The sequence below is a fragment of the Strix uralensis genome, chromosome 16 (assembly GCF_047716275.1).
Source record: "Strix uralensis isolate ZFMK-TIS-50842 chromosome 16, bStrUra1, whole genome shotgun sequence".
Taxonomy (NCBI): Eukaryota; Metazoa; Chordata; class Aves; order Strigiformes; family Strigidae; genus Strix; species Strix uralensis.
Genome location: NC_133987.1, coordinates 4,388,567 through 4,408,157, shown reverse-complemented (window position 1 = coordinate 4,408,157; position 19,591 = coordinate 4,388,567). Strand labels below are relative to the sequence as shown.

At 53.2% G+C, this 19,591-nt stretch overlaps 2 protein-coding genes across 6 annotated transcripts; both read right to left on the bottom strand.

Annotated features, from left to right (window-relative positions):
* Nucleotides 1–595: 595 nt before the first annotated feature.
* On the bottom strand, nt 596–5,523 carry HMOX2 (heme oxygenase 2). Of its 2 annotated transcripts, none has more exons than XM_074886307.1 (5): nt 5,415–5,523; nt 3,799–3,916; nt 2,523–3,014; nt 1,492–1,612; nt 596–1,411 (listed from the first exon to the last, which is right to left on the bottom strand). In XM_074886307.1, the coding sequence occupies exons 1-5, from the start codon at nt 5,492–5,494 to the stop codon at nt 1,284–1,286; spliced, it is 939 nt and encodes a 312-aa protein (XP_074742408.1). In that variant the 5' UTR covers nt 5,495–5,523; the 3' UTR covers nt 596–1,283. The 2 variants fall into 2 exon arrangements, with proteins under 2 accessions (XP_074742408.1, XP_074742409.1); XM_074886308.1 differs by having other exon boundaries at nt 596–1,408.
* Nucleotides 5,440–18,426, bottom strand: LOC141950873 (uncharacterized). 4 transcript variants are annotated; one of them, XM_074886305.1, is made up of 6 exons: nt 17,549–17,634; nt 16,710–16,801; nt 15,829–15,941; nt 15,243–15,539; nt 15,000–15,145; nt 11,531–13,425 (listed from the first exon to the last, which is right to left on the bottom strand). In XM_074886305.1, exons 5-6 carry the CDS (start codon nt 15,043–15,045, stop codon nt 12,239–12,241), a joined length of 1,233 nt encoding a protein of 410 aa, XP_074742406.1. In that variant the 5' UTR covers nt 15,046–15,145; nt 15,243–15,539; nt 15,829–15,941; nt 16,710–16,801; nt 17,549–17,634; the 3' UTR covers nt 11,531–12,238. The 4 variants fall into 4 exon arrangements, with proteins under 4 accessions (XP_074742404.1, XP_074742406.1, XP_074742403.1 ...); XM_074886303.1 differs by lacking the exons at nt 15,000–15,145; nt 15,243–15,539; nt 15,829–15,941; nt 16,710–16,801 and adding exons at nt 5,440–5,522; nt 17,889–18,426 and having other exon boundaries at nt 12,234–13,425; nt 17,549–17,662; XM_074886302.1 differs by lacking the exons at nt 15,000–15,145; nt 15,243–15,539; nt 15,829–15,941; nt 16,710–16,801 and adding an exon at nt 17,889–18,426 and having other exon boundaries at nt 17,549–17,662.
* Nucleotides 18,427–19,591: the final 1,165 nt, after the last annotated feature.

Below are 19,591 nucleotides of genomic sequence, written 5' to 3'. Positions count from 1 at the left end.
TGAGGATGAGGAGGGATGGCATGGCTGGGGCACTGGAGGAAGAGCAGCAGCTTCCCTAACCCAGCCCTGGGCAGCAGAGGCCCTGGGGGTACCAGGAGCTTTCTCTGCCCCTCCCTGAGCTGCAGCTGGGGCTTCCCCAGCTCCACCCTCTCCTTGTGCCCCAGCCCTCAGCTGAAGAAGAGAAAAGTCCCCCCAAGACTGGGATGGAGGAAGGCCGAGGGGTGCCCATGTCACCCAGCCCAGGGCCTTTCTGAGGCCCAGCACAGTGCCAGAAAGCAGAGTATGAGGGGCCACTGCGTGACCCAGAGCTCCTCCCCTGCCTCAGGGGAAGCATCTCCCCAGCAGAGCAGACACCCCCTCACCCCAGGGGAGCCCTAGGCCAGCCCAGCCCAGCTGTGCCCTTTGGGCAGGGGGGGTGGGTCCCCTCCTGGCAGGATCTGGAGCAGAGCAGGGTTTAAGGACAGGAGGGTCTCACAGAGCGCATGAGTCAGAAAGCAACAGTGTGGGTCTGTACCCCCTCTGTGTCCTCCCCAGCCTCCCGCATCCCCCACACAGCCCTACACCTCAGGGCACAGTTCACTCATTCTCCCAGTGATGTGTTTCTGGCTTTCCCAGCTACAGAATTGCAACTTTTTATTCCAGTCAAGGCTTCAGGAAAAGAAAGAAACCAACCCCCAATGATGCACAATACACATTTGTCACCCTCGTACCCCCACCCATGCACACGGTCCTGTCCCCACCCCCAGGGCGCTTTCTCCAGCACCAGTGAGACTGGTCCTGGGGACACCGCACCAAGTAGGAGCCAATGGCCCCACGGCACAGCCACCGCAGCACAACCGAAACATCAGTTTCTGGGGTAGGAAACTGCTCTTCACCAAAAAGGCTGATGATACGTTCTTGGGTTGCAGCCAGAGCAGGAAACTCCCTCCAGCGACTGCTCCCAGGAAGGAGATGAAAAGCCAAGCACGTGAGGCCTTTGCCAGTACAGGACAAGACATCCCTCACCTTGAAAGCTGCCCCAGCCTGGGTAGGCAGTGCTGCAGTGGAATCCTCACCCCCTCACACCGGATCAGTCTGTTCACTACTCAGCTAAAGGCATTATATTACAGTGCTTGCATTATTAGTGTGCAAAGAGTCTTTGACAATCCTGCAGGATTCCTGTTTATTTTCTTACTTCCACCCTGCAGTCAACTCACCTCCACCACCAAGGGAACGGCTTGAGAAAGGTCGGGGCGCGCGCCTCTGCCCTTGCCACGGCCGGGAGCCACGCGCCGCTCTCCCCATCACATGCTGTACCAGGCGGCAGCCCCTGCGGCCACCGCCACGCAGGCCGCCAGGATCAGCTGCACCAGCGGCTGCTTTGCCAGGGCCACAGCAGTGTGACAGGGGCAGCTGGCTCCTGCCTCGCCTGCTAGAACACAGAAAGCACCGTTAGTGCTGTGAGTCTCGTGCCGCGCGCGTGGGGCAGCTCTGCCGTTGCCCACGACCTACCCAGTTTGTCTGCATAGTAAGGGCATTTGCGCAGGTCTCCTTTCCCATCGTGGGCTGGCAAGCCTCCGTCTTGAGCTTCTTCTGTCAGCGACCTGCCAATCTCGTCCAGTTCATCAAACACCTGCAAGGAGTCACAGCAAGTACATGAAGTGGGCAGAGCCAGGCAGGCTTCATCCAGACCCCTGGAACAGACCTGCAGAACAGGCAAGAGCTGCTGCTGCCTCCCTCCTTCCCCCCGCAGAGACACCACGTGCTACTCACTCCACAGCACCCGGCAGGCAGACCTGCGTGACACCGGCCCCTGCTGTGGCTCTGAGAAGGCACAGCCCATTCCAGGAGCATCAAGGCAGCCCCAGGAGTGACACAGACGCAGCAGCTCCCTGCTGCAGCCCCTCCCTGGGGATCACTGCTCCTGGGCAGGCAGCCCCTCCAGCCCCACTGCCAGGGGTTTCCCTAAGGGAGCCTGACAGAGGAGCCAACCACATCTCAACACATTTCTGGCCAGATTAAACCACACCGACCTGCTACAGATTAAAACTTCCATCCAGCAGCTAAAACTGTGTTCATTCTCCTGAGGCAAGTGGCAGCTCAGACAGGTTTTATGAAAGGCAAATACTATGGGAAGGAACAAGAGGCTACAGACATTTTTGGCCATTGGGCAACATGTCAGACAGGAGAGGGGCACCACCAGAGTGGTGCAATATGCTCAAACTGTTTGAGGCTGTCCCAGAGCGAGAGCTCTGCTCCCCCCACTGCTTCACAGCCACACAGCCCACGGGAATCTTGTAGTGAAGGCAGCTTAATTTTGCCCTAATCAAAGGCTCAGCTGTGGTGGTGGAGTATGGGAAGAAGATAGCGGAAGAACCATTCCAACCAGAATCCCACCCCCCTAAGAGGGAAAGGCTCTGGTGGTCTCAGACCCAAACCACTGCCTGGATGACCAGTCAGACTGAATGAACCCAGGCCTAAGAGTTGGTCCAGACCCAAAAGCAGCAGCACCTACACATACAGGGCCTCAAGGGGTTCAGTACCTGCATGTTAAATCTGAAGGCTCGGTTGGCCTCTTCCACAATCCGTTCCTTGGTGTTCTTGTCCAAGTCCAGAGCATTCATCCTCGCTCTGTAGAGCTGCTTGAACTGCTGCGCATTGGAAACGTTGTCAAACACATAGAATTGGATCCCTTCCTCAGTACTGGGCAACTTCAGGGCTCTCTGGGCTACTTTCTTCAGCACTTGGCCACCTGAGAGGTCCCCCATGTAGCGTGTGTAAGCGTGAGCCACTAGCAGCTCTGGCTCGTGCTGTCCCACATGATGGATTCTGTCCACATAGTGCTGAGTTGCCTCTGAACACTGGATCTTCTCTTTCCAGCCTTCTCCATAGAAATATTTCAGGTCTTTGACCAACGCTTCTCTCCGGTGAAGCTCCAGGGGGAAATACAGAGGAGCAAAGACTGGGTTGTCCTTGTTGCGATCCATTTCCTCTTCCAGAGCTGAGTATGTGAAGTAAAGTGCCACAGTGGCCCGCTATGGACAAAGCACAGCTGATGTGAGAAGCCATTCGCTAAATCAGCACATCACACCTTGTGACTAGGCCCCCCCTGCATGGAGTTGGGGTCAACGAGGAGGAAACCCCCAGGCGTGACACAAAACCAGCCTGGCAAGCCCAGACCAGGCATGTATCACTTGAAGGATCAGAGGCTCTTCTCTACCTACGTCCATAACGACATTGCCTACAGAGCACGAGCGAAGAATTAGTCTCATGCTGCCAGCTGGGTGCTCTGGGTCTCCTGACACCTTGAGAGCAAGGCACAGGGACTGACTTCATCCCAAAGGTCCAACTAGCACCAACGGCCTTGTGCTATAGAAGACTACTGGATATGCTGCCAAGACCTGCAGGATCTGACAGTGCTGGTCAGACCCAAAACTGAAGAGAAAGCAATCCAACCTGAAGTCTGTGGACAACAGCCTAGTCTCCAGAGGATGGAATAAGTGCTGTAATCCCACCAGGACTTCACTCCTAAATAGTTTATGCCACCAGTATCTGTGCTCCAGCTGCACTTGCCTTGAGTGGCCAGCAGATGCGTGGCCAGAAGCCCACCTAAGCAAATTTATGCTGGGCCAGCACGCTCCTCACCCCTGAGTCCAGCTGTAGGACACATCAGGCAGGAGTCCCAGGCAAGTGCCCTCCCGTAGTTTTGACTCTTCAGTCCAGATTCCCCCATCCCCTACACACAGAGCCATGGGGCTCTGCCTCAGTCACTGGGTATGTCAAAGAGCTTCTCCGCCACAGGAGCAGGGCAGCACTCACCTTGAAGAGCTCCTTCTTGATCCGTCCTTTCAGGAAGTCTTTGACAAACTGAGTGTTCTCCGCACGGTCATGGGATTCCTTAGTCCCCTCCTTCAGCAGCTCTGAAAGGTCGGTGGGACTGCAGGCAAACAGGGAGAGCTCCTTTCACCCCACTTCCACGCACAGTAATGAGTTTGTCTCTGCAGTGTTTGGAGGGATCTCCCCACTCCCTACCACCTCGGGCCCAGTTTGGCAAAGGTACAAGGTGGGATCCCTCAGGCCAGCCCCACAGGCTGGAACTCACACCACCAGGAGGAAGCAGCAGGGTGGCAGCAGCCAGAGGCTCCTTCCACCAATGCAGGTGCCCGTGGGCCAATCAGACTGGCCATTCTGGGAGGGCTGGGGCTTCCCTGGGGCTCAGAGCCAGGATGTTGAAGCAATTGCCAAGGATCCTCCAATCCCTGCACCATGACTTTTGCTTCTCATCCACGTGAGCTCCAACAATATCACAAAAGGAGGCATTGAGCATATAAAGGGCAACTACCAGAGCAGGCTAAAGGGCACAGGAGCCTCAGTCACATCCTCTGTGGTCACTCTGGAGGAGGAGAAAGGCTCAGGTGAGAGCAGATGCACACACAGGCAGGACCCTAGCTTTTCCAACTTGGGTATCGACTGTTGGAGATGCGAGCCGAACAGCAAAACAGGGCAATAACACCCTGAAAAAGTTTATTTATCCTGAATTACACTGTTTTTGCAGGTTTCCACAAGTTGTCTTTCTAAAAAAATAAATAAATCTATGATTTTAGGTTACAGCCACTGCACCTACCTGGAGTTTGGTACCGTTAACAACTACACTCACTCAAAATTATGCCAAAGCGCACCTTACAGTTTTTATGACTGGTTTGCTACAGATAGAGTGTTCATGTTAGCTGTAAGAGAGACAGACTTTGAACACTCCAGACCCACCGAGTGGCTGAACACTGCAGCCAACAAGTTAGACAAGGCCTGCATGTGCCGGAGAGTCACGTAGCATTAATTTCTCATGAAACCGAGTCCATCAAGTCAAAAAGAAGTCAACCAGCCTATCTAGGTGTTGTGGGAAGCACCCTATTCCCCCTTTCCATTTTCTGAAGCCTTGGCTTTTAGAGTGTGTGTGTGAATATTTTTTTTCAAACTAACCTCCAAGAAAATATTCTTGCCTAAACCAGTGGGTATTCTGCAAAGGCAAAAGCAGCAGCTCACTGGAGCAGAGTTCACCTCTAGAGTCATCTTTCAAAACAAGAAGCTGCTATCACATAAGACTGCCCAACAAGCCATGAAGAACTGGCTCTCCTTGGCTCACCTTGACTAGGAAGGCACAAACACAACTGCCAAATGGTCAAAGCATTTCTGAAATGCAAGTGTGATAGTAGAGACTAAAAAAAATAACTGCTTGTTGTCAGCCTTAGCCACATTGCTCCTTCCTATCCCATCCAGTACAGTTTGATTAAACAGATTTTACTGCACATACATTTGATTAATCACCTATTGGAGTCCCTCACTCCTATTCAGATGAGGAGAACGATCACTCCTATACCTGGAAGGTCTCCTGCCTTGCTCAAGATTGTGTCTGTGCCATGTTGTGAGACAGGACTCACCTGACATTGTCATCTTCTGTTTCCTCATAGCTCAAGATTTCCCCTTCTCCCCCCTCTGAGCCCTCCATAGCTGATGGCATTGCTGGTCAGTGCTGGAGATCAGACAATCTGAAAGGCAAAATTAGAGAGGGGTTTTAGAGGGAAGCTGCCCTCACAACAGGATGGGTATGAAATGCTGAACAGCCTAGCAAGGAGCCTCTGAGCTGCTCCACCATGCAGGGCGGTGAGGGGCAGCCACTGGCCATTTCCACTGCACACCAGGCACTCTGAAGGATGGAGTCTCACTTGTTCAGTTCAGCTACCTGGGGTGAACCTCAACACTAACATCCAGTTCACAGAATATTAACCACACAGACCTCCAACACAGCGAGCAGCCTGCATTAGGTTTCCCAATTCAGGATGGCTCCTGGCTGAAGATGATCAGAGACCTCCACATTAGCAATCTGCACTGAAATGGTGAGCAAGCTGCTTTCCACTGGTGCTACCAAATATCGCATCCAGTGTTAGACTCTGAGCAGAGTCACTGGAAAGGGAAGCACCCCTCCTTCAGTCAAGAGAAAGAGCAAGTGTTGTGGTTTAACCCCAGCCAACAACCAAGCACCACACAGCCACTTGCTCACTCCTTCCTCACCCTCAGAGGGATGGGGAGAATCGAAAAAGAACCAAAAATCACAGGTTAAGAACCCGTTTAATAACCAAAATAAAAATACTAAAATATAATAATAATGATGAAAAGGAATAGAACAAAGAGAAATAAAGCCCAAGACAAGACAAGTGATGCACAACGCAATTGCTCACCAACTGCTGACCGATACCCCAGCAGCAATCTGCCCCTTCTGGCCAACTCCCCCAGTTTATATACTGGACATGATGTCCTACGGTATGGAATAGCCCTTTGGCTAGTTTGGGTCAGCTCTCCTGGCCATGCTCCCTCCCAGCTTCTTGTGCACCTGCTTGCTGGCAGAGTGGGGGAAACTGAAAAATCCTTAACTTAGGATAAGCGCTACCTAGCAACAACTAAAACATCAGTGCGTTATCAACACTATGCTCACACTAAATCCAAAACACAGCACTGTACCAGCTACCAGGAAGAAAATTAACTCTATCCCAGCCAAAACCAGAACAACAACCTACTTCATTTCCACAGCAGCACAGAGCCTCCCCTGGAAGAAAGCAGTGGTAAATTAGGCCAGCTAAGCTCTGAAGTCAGGCAGCACACAGGGGAACAAAAGCCTTCCCTGCAACAGAATATATAAAGAGGAACTTCCAAAGCAGGGGCAGATTTCACTGCTCTGCCTTCCCTGGGCTGAGCTCCATGAAGAGTCCAAGCAGCTGGTATCTGAACAGAGGGAGCTGAAGATGGTTCCTGCTACCAGTCACACAGTCCTCTTCTGCTTAGCAGGGTTTACTTCAAACCCCAGAAGTAACTGGGATCTTCCTCCCTTTTAGCAAAAGGAAAAAAAAAAAAATCTCCTCGGAGGTAGCAGGATGCACAAGACGTACCCAGAAGCAAGACACCTGGCTTAGGTCAGCCAAACCCCCCTGTTAAGTCAGAAATGCAGCCACCTCATTTATAAAATGGACCTGTAATCAGCTTTGTGCAGAGCAGCACCACCACCTTACAGGCAGCACTAAGCTGTGGCTGGCTCTTTGGAAAGCACTCACTGTAAGAGAGCCCTCTCTCATGCTCTCCCACTTCAGTTCAGTCCCCCTTGGGGGCTGCACCGCAGGCTCGCTGCTCAGCGCAGGGCGGGGGCTGACAGGCAGCTGCCAGCTCGCCAAGCTCAGGGCCAGCACCAGCACATCAGCTGCTGGCTCCCAGCTCACAAGAAGCACTAACTGCCCTCTGGTTCCTCACCCCCAAGTCCCTAAGCCCTGTTCTACAGCCACTCTCGCTGCCCTCCACACTCTGGTGCAGAACGCGGCCAGGAGCTGGGTCTGAGCACCCATCCCTGGGTGCAGCACAGCAAGACCCCCCCTGACTTGGGCACAGCACTCAGTTTGGAGGACACATCACCAGGGTGATGGTTTTCCTTGTGCTCACACAGCCCTTGGGCTCACTGGGACAGAGCCTTCCACAAGGGGAGGACTGACCAAAACACATGACTTCACGATGCCAGCCAGGCCAGTGCAGCAGCACAAGTCACGCAGGGTGACAGCCCTACACCTCACTGCCCTGCCCTGCGGGACAGGGCACAGCGCAGCCTCCCCGCCCCTCAGGTAGAGAAATATAGGGCAGGATGATGCCGATGGGGCAGAAAGCAGACCAGCACAAGAGCTCAGATATTTGAAGAAACCAGGTTCAGGTGCTGTATTGTCTATTTGATCACTCACTGGAAGAGCAAGCACCTCACACCAGGTCAGCAAACGGGACCTACCTTCACTCATCACACAGCTTCAGCTTCAAACATTGGGAAATGCCCACCATGGCAAAGGGAAACTAAAGCAAAGAGGAAAATAACCTGCTTGGGCTCAGTCAGGAGCCTGTCACGGGCACAGGAGGGAACAGTCTGCTTGCCTCACAGCACAGCCAGCCTCCTGCCAGTACAGATGCACAAGTTGTGATGACACCCTGGCTTCCAGCTCAGCCTACTTCAGGCCAGGCACTTCTCAAGACATGCAGATTCCAAAATTAAAGTAGATGAACTGGTTCCAATTTATCTTATACTTCATAAAGCCAGAGTCCTGGAGGTAGGGTGTGCTGCCTCTGCATGCTGCCAGGCCTGCAACAGCCACCAGTACAAAGCAGGAGGTGAAAATAGAGTGACAAAGAGCAGTTCAGCACCGCCCATCCCCTGGAAGAGGCCTGAAGGTTGATGTTAAATGCAACCCAAAGGAACACACCAGATCAAGCCTCAGGAACTCGTAGTTAACAGCAGCAATGGCTGAAGGCTCCCAACAGCCAGACATACACAGCATGGCTCCCGAGACCATCACTGTACAAGACACATCTGTTAACTTACTGATGAGAGCCTCCACACCCATGCCTTGCAGCACACTCGTGTTCAGCAGCGCTCACCAACACTGAACTTTGCTCTCTGTGCTACACAGGGACATCTGGTGGGGTCTCAGAGGCCTTTACCCAAACTTCTTACGAGCTTTGTAGAAGCACAAGTGATGGGAACGGTGGATTGTTGTTCCAGTAGCACTGTCTGCTGTTGGAAGAAGGGGTCAGCACACAAAAGGTCATTTAAGGACTTTGGTGCACTCTCGGACTTGTATCTCCCATGGCTTTTTTTGTAGAGGCTCAGTCTGACACGTTCATCTCTACAGCAATATGCAGGGCAGTGACAACACCAGTCCCTTTAGCCCAAGGTGAGGACAGTACACATACAGGAAAATATGGACATTTAGATTTTTCCCAATACCATCTCGGGTATAGACACCTGCCTGATGAGCCATGAATTCAAGAGACAAGTCAACACAAATCAAACCCCTGTATTTTTCACCATTAGGGTACTGCAAAAGAACTGGGAGAAAGGGAAGTCAAAATCATAGTATCTCTCTTACCACCGCACATCATTGCTTTTATTCAAAAACTGGCAGCAGAAAGCCCACAACATGGTCACTGGTCACAGCCCTGGAGTCTCGGGGCATTCTGTTCCTCTGAAAGAGGCAGTGTCCTACACACCAAGAGGGAGGTTCCAGCAGCTGCCTACCTCCACTGCAGAGGCTGGAACCTCATTTCATTTGCTATGAGGAGCTCTGCTCATCGAGATCCTGGCTGATGTTCAGGGTAAACAAATACCTTCCCAGTGCCCTGACAGCAGCCTGCTTGGGAGGAACCCAAGAGCTACAAGAGTTGGGATAGCAGGGCTGGAGAGTGGAGGAAAGGTTTGGTACAGAACACCTCAGCACTCTAAACATTTCTTTCCCAATAACAGTGTTCAAACCCTCTGAGAAAACATCCCTATCTCATCTAGCCAGCAATTAGTTTGCCCCTACACACGTTTCTGCAGCAAGCTTCACACGCAAGATGGACAGCCATTCTTCTCAGGGTAGGAAGACACTTAATCCCAATAATCCCATGCCTTTTGAAGGAAGTAGACACTGTTGCTGCAGGGAAGCAGGACTGGAAGTCCTGGCTTTGCCTGGCCACCTCTGGCAGAAGTTCAATAATTCACAAACACCCAGGCAGTACAGAGTTCATGTTTGCTGTTCAACTAGCATGCAACTTCAATGTATTTCCCTACACGCAGAGCTTACATCCTTGCTTTAACAAGCAGCAGAGCGTGGCTGGACCTCCCCAAGTATCACTGCAGCAAGGACAAACCCCAGAACCCCAGGCCTAGCAGCTTAAAGAATCATCATAGAAGTAACCTGGCAATTGCACCAGGAGAGCTTCATGTCTCTCCTCCTCCCTCTGCGGAGGTATTTGGTACTGGCAGCTGCTGGAAATGGAGCCTCACAAAGTTACTACATTACCTGATCCCAGGTAGAATTAAGATTTCACCAGGACACAGCCTAAATTTAGGCAATAATTCAATTCTAAGACACTTCTAGCAGTGCCCACGCAAATGCTACTTCTGTCCCCCACAGCTGCAGTCCAGCACAACAAATTGACCAAGGAGGGAAACTCCTGGTGAGTTCACAGATCTTGCCCAGTTCTACACTTTGGTAAGCAGCCCTTGCATCAGGAATCTGTTTTCTCACATCAGCCAGGAGAACAGCGCAAGGGGTAAGTCAGTCAGTCAGGGTTAGATCTGAGGGCAGGAAGAGCGCAGTGTGACAGACACACATGAATATATCAAAAAGCCTTTGCTCTGGGGAGAGCCCGTGCTTGCCCTGCCTGTCCCAGCACACAGTCAGCTGCGCCTGGGACACCCCATGCGGGGCCAGTGACAGGCACTTACGGGTGATGTATGTAATGCAGCGCTGTGTACAAGTGCTAGGCACTGTGAGGCTTGAATAAGACATTTGTTTCACCCGACAATGGAAAAGCAGGGACAACAAGAGGCCTGAGATGCCTTCATCCTCCAAGCTCTTCATTGAGCTCGACTAGGTCAAGAAGAGCCAGGTGCCCCCCGCGTCACTGGGAGAACCCAGCACAGGACTTGGGTCCCGAAAGACTGGAGCATCCTTTGCAAGAAGCTGCGCACAGGAATCACTGCAGGGATGTGAGGCAACTCTTCTGGCACACTTCCTCAGCTGCTGTGCAGACGTTGGCCCATGGGAGCAGAAGGAAGAGATTAGGGAGGCCTGACAATTGCGGGCCCGGCACACCGCCAGACCTCGGCTAGTCACGAGCACACATCTCGCAGACGGGTGCTGCGGACCCCGGACAGCTTGAGGCGTCGAGAACCATCCTTCCACGACCTTCGATGCGCCTTACCGGCGCCGCAGCCAGCACCCCGGCCCGGGGCAAGGCGGCCGGGCCGGCCGGAAGGGCAGGAGGCAGAGCCACGGGTTCGGCGCTGTTCCCAGGCCCCGGGCCGGTCCCCCCCAGGCTCCGGAGGGCAAAGGCGCACGGACACGGCCCTGAGACGGCCCGGACGGGTTTCCCGGCCGAGCGTCTCCCCGTCGCAGTGTACCAGGCCCACCTGCCCCCGGGAGCGGGGAGGCCGGGGCCGCTGCCCCCCGCGGCGGCTCCAGGGGAGCCCAGCCTCCTTCCCCCGGCGGGGAAGCGGCGAGGGCCCGGGGCAGGCGGAGCGGAAGCCCCACAGGCGGAAGCCCCGAGGGCCTCAGGCCGGTCCAGGCCCGGGCGGCGGGAGAGGGGCGCCCCTCACCCCCAGCGCGGCCCCGGTCCCGCACCGCCCCCGGCCCCGCCGCGTTGCCATAGAGACGCGCCGCGCGCACTCACCCGCCGCCGCCGCCCGCCCTCTGCCCCGCGGCGCGAGACAAAGGCCCGGCTCGGCCGCCCCGCATTTATTGACGGGGAGGGTGACGGCGCGGCCAATCAGAAGCCACCGGCAGCACGCGCCGGCGCCGCCGATTGGTAGAAGCGGCCGGTACGTCACACAAGCGCCCTCCCCCCGCCCCACCTGCCCTCGCCGTCAGCCAATCGTGACCTCCAGCGTCGCGCGAGGCCCCGCCCCGGGGGCGGTGGGCGCGTGAGGCCGCGCAAGCGCAGGCGGGCCCGGGGGAAGGTTGCGGTGGTGAAGGAGAAATGGTGGAAATGGTGGGTTTTAACGATGGTTTTATTTGGCAGTTTTAGAAACAACCAAGCCTCGCTAACAGCCGGGGGGCTCTGGCCCTTGCCCAGGTGGGCACCACGTACCGTACCCTGCCGCAGCGAGCAGCAGCAGGCGGGCACTGAGGGCTGCAAGCGCCGCCGGCACAGCCAGGCAGGCCGCCGTGGGGGGCAGCACGGGGGGCTGAGACGCACCAGGCTTTTGGCGGCTGCTTTTTAGGCTGCTTCTGTGCGCTGAGGAAGGTAATTCAGAGCCTCTGAACAAAGCAGCGGCAGGGAGGGAAGGCAGAAGCTTTTGTTTATCTAGCAGAGCGTTGCAGGCTCTACGATGGTCCATTTGGTTCACTCTATAAATTGTCTGAAACGTGTGTGCACAGAGAAGCAGCAAGGTACCTTCCTGTAAAATACACCAGCAAGTACATTCCAGCCTTTTCAAACTACCTTTCTCTCCCCCTCCCAAGAGCTATCCTTCCCCTGCTGCATCACATGCTCTTTCCCAAACTTCCAATTCATCTCCTTGCACTGACTCTCCCCTCCCATTTCTCTCTTTTAGGACTCGTTCTCCTGAAAAGAAACTGCTTTCATCCTTCGCAGGCAAAGCGGTCAATAGAGCGAAGGGAGAGAGACACTGGGCTTTGCTCCCCGGGGATGCTCACAGGGTATCAGACCTAACTGCTCCCCACACTCACCCCTCCTAGGGTTCCCCACCCCTGTGGATCTGCTGGTGCCGGAGGAGCGCAGAGCTCACGGTGAAGCCCTTCCCGCAGTCGGCACAGGCGTAGGGACGCTCCCCGGTGTGAATGCGCCGGTGCTGGATGAGGTGGGCGCTCTGCCGAAAGCTGTCCCCGCAGTCAGCGCAGGCGTAGGGCCTCTCCCCTGTGTGGACCCGGTGGTGCCGGAGCAGGGCTGATCTCCACAGGAAGCTCTTCCCGCACTCGGTGCACTCAAAGGGGCGCTCCCCGGTGTGGAAGCGGCGGTGCTGGATGAGGTGGGAGCTCACGGTGAAGCTCTTCCCACACTCGGTGCACCCGTAGGGGCGCTCACCCATGTGGAACCGCCGGTGTTGGATGAGGGCTGAACTCACGGTGAAGCTCTTCCCACACTCGGAGCACTCATACGGCTTCTCCCCAGTGTGGACCCGCTGGTGCTTCATGAGCTCGGAGCTCTGGCTAAAGCTCTTCCCGCAGTCGGAGCATTCGTAGGGTTTCTCCCCGGTGTGGACCCGTTGGTGTCGCGTCAGGGCTGAGCTCACACTGAAGCTCTTCCCGCAGTCGCTGCATTCGTAGGGTTTCTCCCCGGTGTGCACTCGCTGGTGCTGGACGAGCTGCGAGTTCCCAGAGAAGCTCTTCCCACACTCGGCACACTTGTAGGGCTTCTCCCCGGTGTGGGTTACCTGGTGCCGGATCAGCTTTGAGCTCATGCTGAAGCTCTTTCCGCACTCGGAGCACTCGTAGGGCCTCTCCCCTGTGTGGATTCTCTGGTGCTGGATGAGATGCGACCGCTGCCGGAAACTCTCCCCGCACTCGGCGCAGGCGAAGGGTTTCTCTCCAGTGTGGATTCTCTGATGCTGGACAAGGTTGGAGCTCACCCGGAAGCTCTTCCCGCAGTCCCCACAGATCATCAGTCTCCCCACAGAAGGATTTCTCTGCTGGATAATATCTGGCAGCCTCCTGAAACTTTTTCCACGCAGCATTGCTCGGCTTTGCCTCTTCCCCAGAGGTCTCTGAACCCTTTCTGACCTGCGTGGGAGGACTGGGTCCTGTGCAGGACTCTGGGAATTGTTCTTGGAGAGTCCTGAGAGTAAACCCTCGGACTCCACTGGCCCGGGGATGCCTTGGTGGTGGGCATTTTCCTCTTTCTTGCTTACAATCCCATCTTCAGCTGCAATAAAATGAGAATCCAGCGAGAAGTCACAGGCAGGACAGGAAACTTTGGACAGGGGAAATAAAAAGGGGCCAAATTCCAAAAATTCAGCGGATTGACTTTAAATATAAAAAGTTCTGATATATCCCTCCAAACTACACAGTGGGTTTTTCAGTGTTCACAGGAACAAACCCTGGAAATAGCCCTGCGTGCTTTGCCAGAACCTGAATCTACTGAAACTACTGGCATATTAGAGGTAAAAGTTTAGCACTTGAATGGGAAAGATGGCTGCTCGTCCGGGATATTATATCTGTTACTAAAAGTTGATCTGGGAGTCAGAGGATGGCCACCAAGAACTTCCTTGTTCAGCAGAACATTACTTTGGTTGCAAGAGATGCAGCCTCCCTGCTTTTGTGCTGCTAGTACAGCAGAGAGAGAGAAGATGCTCAAAGGAGACCCTGGCCCTACAGCATGAGACACGGAGACTGCCTGGAGCCTGGCTTATGCCAGTCTTAGAGCAGAAGAATAGTAACTTTATGCTTCCACTGGCGCAGAACAAATCCGTTGTGAAAGGTGGTTGGTGAACTGAAGATCTGCCATGGCCGATTCCAGATTATGTGCTGAGGAAATCCGATAAACGCAGAAGATGAAGGTAGTGCAAGTCAGTGGAAGTAAGGCTAGCTGAACAGTTATGGGTGGCTCCTGGGACACAGTCAAGGAACAAATCCCTGCCCTCTTACTCACCTAAAGACTTGCAAAAGCATAACCAGTATGAAGCTATGCTGCGCAGACTCAAGGTCATCTGAAAGCTCTTCCAAGACAAGGGGCTTGCACAGATTTCCAGGATGTTTACACAGAGCAGCGACTCCTTACAGCCCACTGCTCTACTGTGGTTTGATGAGCACCCTAGCAGGTTCAAAAGCACGTACCCCCAACAGTGCTGTGCCTTTTGCTGTCAGCGGGGACATGTAGCTCTTTGCAGGCCTACAGAGGGCTTATATGCTAAATTGCAAGACAGGACCTGTGTGGCACACACCCTTCTGCTGTCAGGGAAGGGTAAATGGACATCAGGGGGATGTACATGGGATGTAGAAATGGCAACATGCATCTCTGAAGAGAGACATCACATCCAGGTTTAAGACAGATCCATTAGGGAAATATATTTTCAGATGCTCCCTTTATACAGACTTCCAGGGGTGAAGGATGACTTGCTGTTGACTATACGTAGACCCAAAATATGTAACAGGATGAGGACTAAAGCTGCAAACATGCAGACCTCCAGATTTGCCTACTTAAAGATTCAACAGCTACCTCCTGGTTCTCTGAAAACTCTTGTGAAATACATTGGTAACATATCAGTCGCATGGGTTCGATATACAAACCACAGGCACTTCCTGTGGTCTGGCAGAGTTGCGATAAGGAAGTGCATGCCTTGGAAGAGGAGAGTCACTGCTGAACTGTAAGTATGCAATAAAGGAAGGAGAGTCTAGAATTTCAACCCAGACTGATAAACGTACATTATTTAGTCTTCCTCTTTCTAGTCAGTATAAGAAAATATCACAGTATGATTTCACAGCGAACTCCTGAGATACCTTTTATGGCAGTTTGGTGTGGTAGTGATGCCACTTCTTCCCTCATATAGTTTTCATTAAAGTCATCCCTTGAGAGGAACAGAAACTGGAACTTTGCTATTCACCATGAAGGCTTTTCCATTTGTCTGCAGCTAATTCATCCAGGCCTGGAGGAGAAGAGAAAGGTGATATCCAAAGGCAGGATAAGAAGAGGACATTTCTGGCAGGCCAGCATGAAGCTCTTCACCTGTATGTCAGACTTACTGAGTAGACAATGGAGCCAGTGAAGTTATTCTGTTGCTGTTGTGCCCAAAGAGGTATCCTTCACCTACACTGGCTTTGGTACTTACACAGAATTTTGGTTCTTTACACAGAACTTGAAAAGGCCTTCAAAGTACACAAGAATCAAGTCTTCTATGGCGTTCTGTACTTTTTGGAGAAGATCAGGAGTTTCAAGCTTCTTATTTCAATGATTACAGCCATGGCTCCAGCTCTCAACTTCTACAATCATTTTTGTTACTTTTGAGCTACGAGGTATCATCACTGGCATCTGGGAAAAGTCTGTAAAGGGTTTGATCAAAATCATGATGACAGGAACTCACTGGAGGTATTTTAAGTGGAAGGAGAGTAAGTTCACAATGCTGAGAAATTAATACTGGAAGCAGAAGGCTGAACTGGCAAAAATGAATAAGCAAGAGAGATAGGAAGAACGTGGTTCTTCCTCAGCCCATGCCAATTTGGGTTGATAGTAAGACCTCCGATATGCCCAAGACTGCCAGTGCTATAGCTACAAGGCAAGCTCTAGACAAGCAAAGTAAGCGTACATATTGAGAGAGAACCTAAATATCACCTTAAATGTACCCCTGGATCTCTTTCTCAAGAGAAGTCAGCAGTAGAAGGAGTTTTGGCTGATGCTCTGGCCTGTCTCACAGCAGCAGGAGAACACAGCAATCGTTTCTGGCACTGAATTCAAGAGTTCAAGAAGAGAAACCTGTGAGAACTATTAAAAATAATACACCACCATCGTGAGTAAGCCTCAGGCTGCTGGACAACAGTAGACTGTGCCGGGGATGTGTCAGTGTATGCTTATCTTGTTCCCTTCCCTGGCATCCACCTCTAGCCAGGCCCCAAGTCCCTGAGCTCAGAGCTACCCAGACCTTTGGTCTAACCCAGCAGCGCTGTTCACACAACCTCATAACACTGCTGGACTCCCACTGTGGTACCTCACTGTCGGAGGACTGGAAAGTGACTGATGTGATGCCAGAGAAAGGACTCGAGGGGAGATCTGGGGCCCAACATTCCAAGCAAACAAACAGAAATCTGAGTAAGAGAATTAATGAACAGATGGCCAAAGAGGGCAGACTGGGGAAGAGCTGGCATGGCCTTTGGAAAGAGATGTCTCCCTTCACAAACCACTTGGAGTTCTTCAGAGATGTCACCAGTTTTAGCAAAAGGGAGATCTAGAGTCCAAAGGCTTTCCCAAAAGACATTTGTCCTTCACCAAAACTGATAAACTAAGCTGCCGTGGGATGAATGACCCTCATAAGGTGGTAAGGGAGGGAAATGGGCGGTGGAAACATCTGCTGATGATTCTGTGCTATTCAGGGTTAAAGACACAAAGGCTGACTATGTGGTGGAGCCTTATGATACTGAAGCAGGTGACAGGGGAATGACAGGGGACATTCACTGCAGATAAACATAAAGAACTGCAGAGGGGAACAGCCTCTATACCTTGCACTTATACCAGGATGGGCCTAGGATGTTTTGGTATTATTCAGGAATAGCACCTTGGAGTTAGAGCAGATGGATGAAGACTGCAGCTCCTAGGCAGACAAAACAGCAAGTCAAATGTTAGTGATTGATGGGAAAAAAATAAGAGAATAAAATTCTGCCTTGCTGCTGAAACTCCATATCCTGACTGTGTGCAAGGGGGAGGATGGATCCCCCCATTTTAGAGAAACTCTAATAGAGCTGAGGAAGATACAGAGGTGTGACATGATCAAAGAACAGAACAGCTTCAGTATAGGAGATGACTCAACTGCCCATTCTGCTGGGAAAAGGTACAGCTGACAGGGGATATCACAGAGAACTATAAAAACACAAGTGGCCAGTGGGGTGGGTAGGGATCCATCCTGCACCGTCTGTTCTAAATTAAGATCTACTGACATCAAGTGAGCTACTAGAAGGCAGCTTCAAAGCAAACCAAAGGAGGCAGCGACTCCTAAAACAGCTAAATAAGCTGTGGAACTCCTTGCTGCAAGCTGTCACGGATGCTAAACCGTACACAGCTTCAGAAGGCAACAAAATAAATACAGAGCTGCAAGATATCGAGATATGACATGTCTAGTTCAGCAGTTTGTGAAGCCACAGGTCGCTTGGGCCTGGGAAAGCAGACAGGGACACACCACTGCTCGTCTGCTCCTCTCTGCGTCTCCAATACACAGCAGGCAGAGCTGGAAGGACCATGGTCCAACCCAGTCCCGCCACTCCTGCGCATTCCGGTGGGATTTGGGGAATTCTGGAGCAGATTTTCTCACGACAGGTTGACAGAGATCGCGCCGGCCCCTCACCTGCACAGGTGCCACTCAGCGCAGTCTTCCCTTCGTAGGCGTGGAGGTGGGAGAACCACAGTTCCTCCTTCTGATCCATGTGGGAGATCATCTCCAGCTCGGCTCCCGGGGGTCCTGCTCCGGGAAGAGGAACGGGGAGGGTCAGGCGAGCCTGACAGCCACGAGCAGAGAGCGGCTCCCGTTCGCGGGAACCAGCCCCTCCCCGCTCCGCGGGGCGCACGGCGGGGAGCACCGGGCTGCCTGTCAGCACCCCCAACCGCCCGGGGGAAGGGCTGCGGGGGGGGCTGGCCGGGCGGGGCGGAAGCTCCCGCGGGGCGTCCCGGGACGGGCCCCCCCGTACCTGCGCTCGGCGGCGGATCCCGGGGCGCCGGAGGCGGGGGTGGGGGGCGGCTGTCACGTGACGGCGGCGGCCAATGGCGGGCGCCGCCTGCGCTTCTGAGGGGCGACCGAAAATGGCGGCGCCGGGTCTGGTGGTGGCGCTGGCCCCGTCCCCCGGCTGGGCTCCGCCGCCCAAACCGGGCCCTTCTCCGCAGACCGGGCCCAGCTCTGCCCGCGCTCCGGACACCTGTAGGGCCTCTCCCCCGCGGGCGGGCTACCCGCTGCCGCGTCGAGCTCATGCGGAAGCGCTCTCCGGAGTCGCAGGGCCTCTCCCGGGGGGGTTATCCCGTGCTGGGGGAGACGCCATCGCTGCCGGGGGCTCTCCCTGCAGGCGAGGGGCTTCTCCTCTGAAGAGACTTCAGCGCTGCGTGGCTGGGCAGGCTCCTCCGCCCACCTCGGGGGGCAACAGGGACCCTTCCTCGCCGCAGCTCGGTGAACAAGACACGATAGCAGCCAGCGCTTTCTAAGAAGAAAGTTATCCAGAGGACACCGAAGCAGAGCTCTGGAAATTCGTACGTGGGCTCGGTGCCCGTTCCAAGAGATGAGGCCCTACTGCCAGGCTGCTCGAGCCTCTCCTGCTCCTGAGAGTGGAGATGTGGCCTTCGGCCTTGGGAAAGTAGAAGTGAGCTTGTGCTGAGCTCAGGCATGAGCTTAAATCCTTAGCAATCACTTAAATCCTTAGTGAGAACTCATTCCTTAGTAATCTAAGCTTACAAGGTGACTCTGTCTGGGCAGAAGAGTAGCTGGAGAGGCGAGGAACCTGGGCAGAGAAATACTGCAGGTACCTCTGAAACCCTCTTCTGGGGACTGCAGCTGAATCACAGAGACGTCTTCGCTGAAGGCTGAGTCACCTCTCCCAGGCACTTTGTGTTTCATTAAACAAGTAACTTCTATGGAAAGTCTCTGAAAGAACTTTTGAGCTTCAGAATGATCTGAAAAGCAGAGCAGCACATTTGAAATGCACTTCTGGAACAGCTCCAGTCCCCCTGAAGAACTGCAGGAAGGATTGCTCTTGGATTTATCCCTTTGGTATCTAAATGCTGGCACTGGAAGCATAATACCTGGGCTCTGTGAACCCAACAGAAGGGGAAAGCACAGCAGTCACCTCTCTGTACTTTACAGCATTCTCATGTTTTGTAGTTAAACTGGCCCCTACGTGGGTCTTGGCCATGGCAGATACCACGGTGATGGATCACACCCACTCAAGAAATGCCATTAAGACAGGGTGACTTCTGGAGTAAGTGGACACCCAGAACTGTGCCCATGTAAGAAAACTCTCACCTTCAAGATTACTATGTAAACATCTGCAGCACAGCTTTTCAGAATAAACCTACTATTTTTTCAGGTAGGAAATGTGACAATACACAAACCAACACTGTGGTAGCTGAGAAGGAGTATCCATAATCAATCCCACAGGTCATTTGATTGTCACAGCAAGTTTAGAAGCAGTGTTTTCCAAAGCTCACTCACAGCTTACATGGTGCATCTTGGTAAGACAGAAGCTTTGTGCAGTGCCAGTAACGTATCTGCTCCTTTCTTTAACTTAAAAAACCCAGCTAATACCTTAGTTGAAAAGGTATTATTTTTCTGCAGCCTTGGAAGTGTTAAACATAAGTATCAAAATATTTTTGATAGCTATTACTACACAGTTGGAAATAAAAAATG

Bases quoted from the DNA above. Each gene is read 5' to 3' on its own strand.
- HMOX2 (XM_074886307.1), bottom strand. From the start codon at position 5,494: ATGCCATCAGCTATGGAGGGCTCAGAGGGGGGAGAAGGGGAAATCTTG. The intron at 3,015-3,798 runs GTGAGTGCTGCC...CTTTGTCCATAG, and splicing joins TCAAGAAGGAGCTCTTCAAG to CGGGCCACTGTGGCACTTTA. The intron at 1,412-1,491 runs GTAGGTCGTGGG...TCTGTGTTCTAG, and splicing joins TTACTATGCAGACAAACTGG to CAGGCGAGGCAGGAGCCAGC.
- LOC141950873 (XM_074886303.1), bottom strand. From the start codon at position 18,165: ATGAGCTCGACGCGGCAGCGGGTAGCCCGCCCGCGGGGGAGAGGCCCT. The intron at 17,663-17,888 runs GTACGGGGGGGC...TTCCCGGAGCAG, and splicing joins GGATCCGCCGCCGAGCGCAG to GACCCCCGGGAGCCGAGCTG. The intron at 13,426-17,548 runs GTGAGGGGCCGG...ATTTTATTGCAG, and splicing joins GCTGAGTGGCACCTGTGCAG to CTGAAGATGGGATTGTAAGC.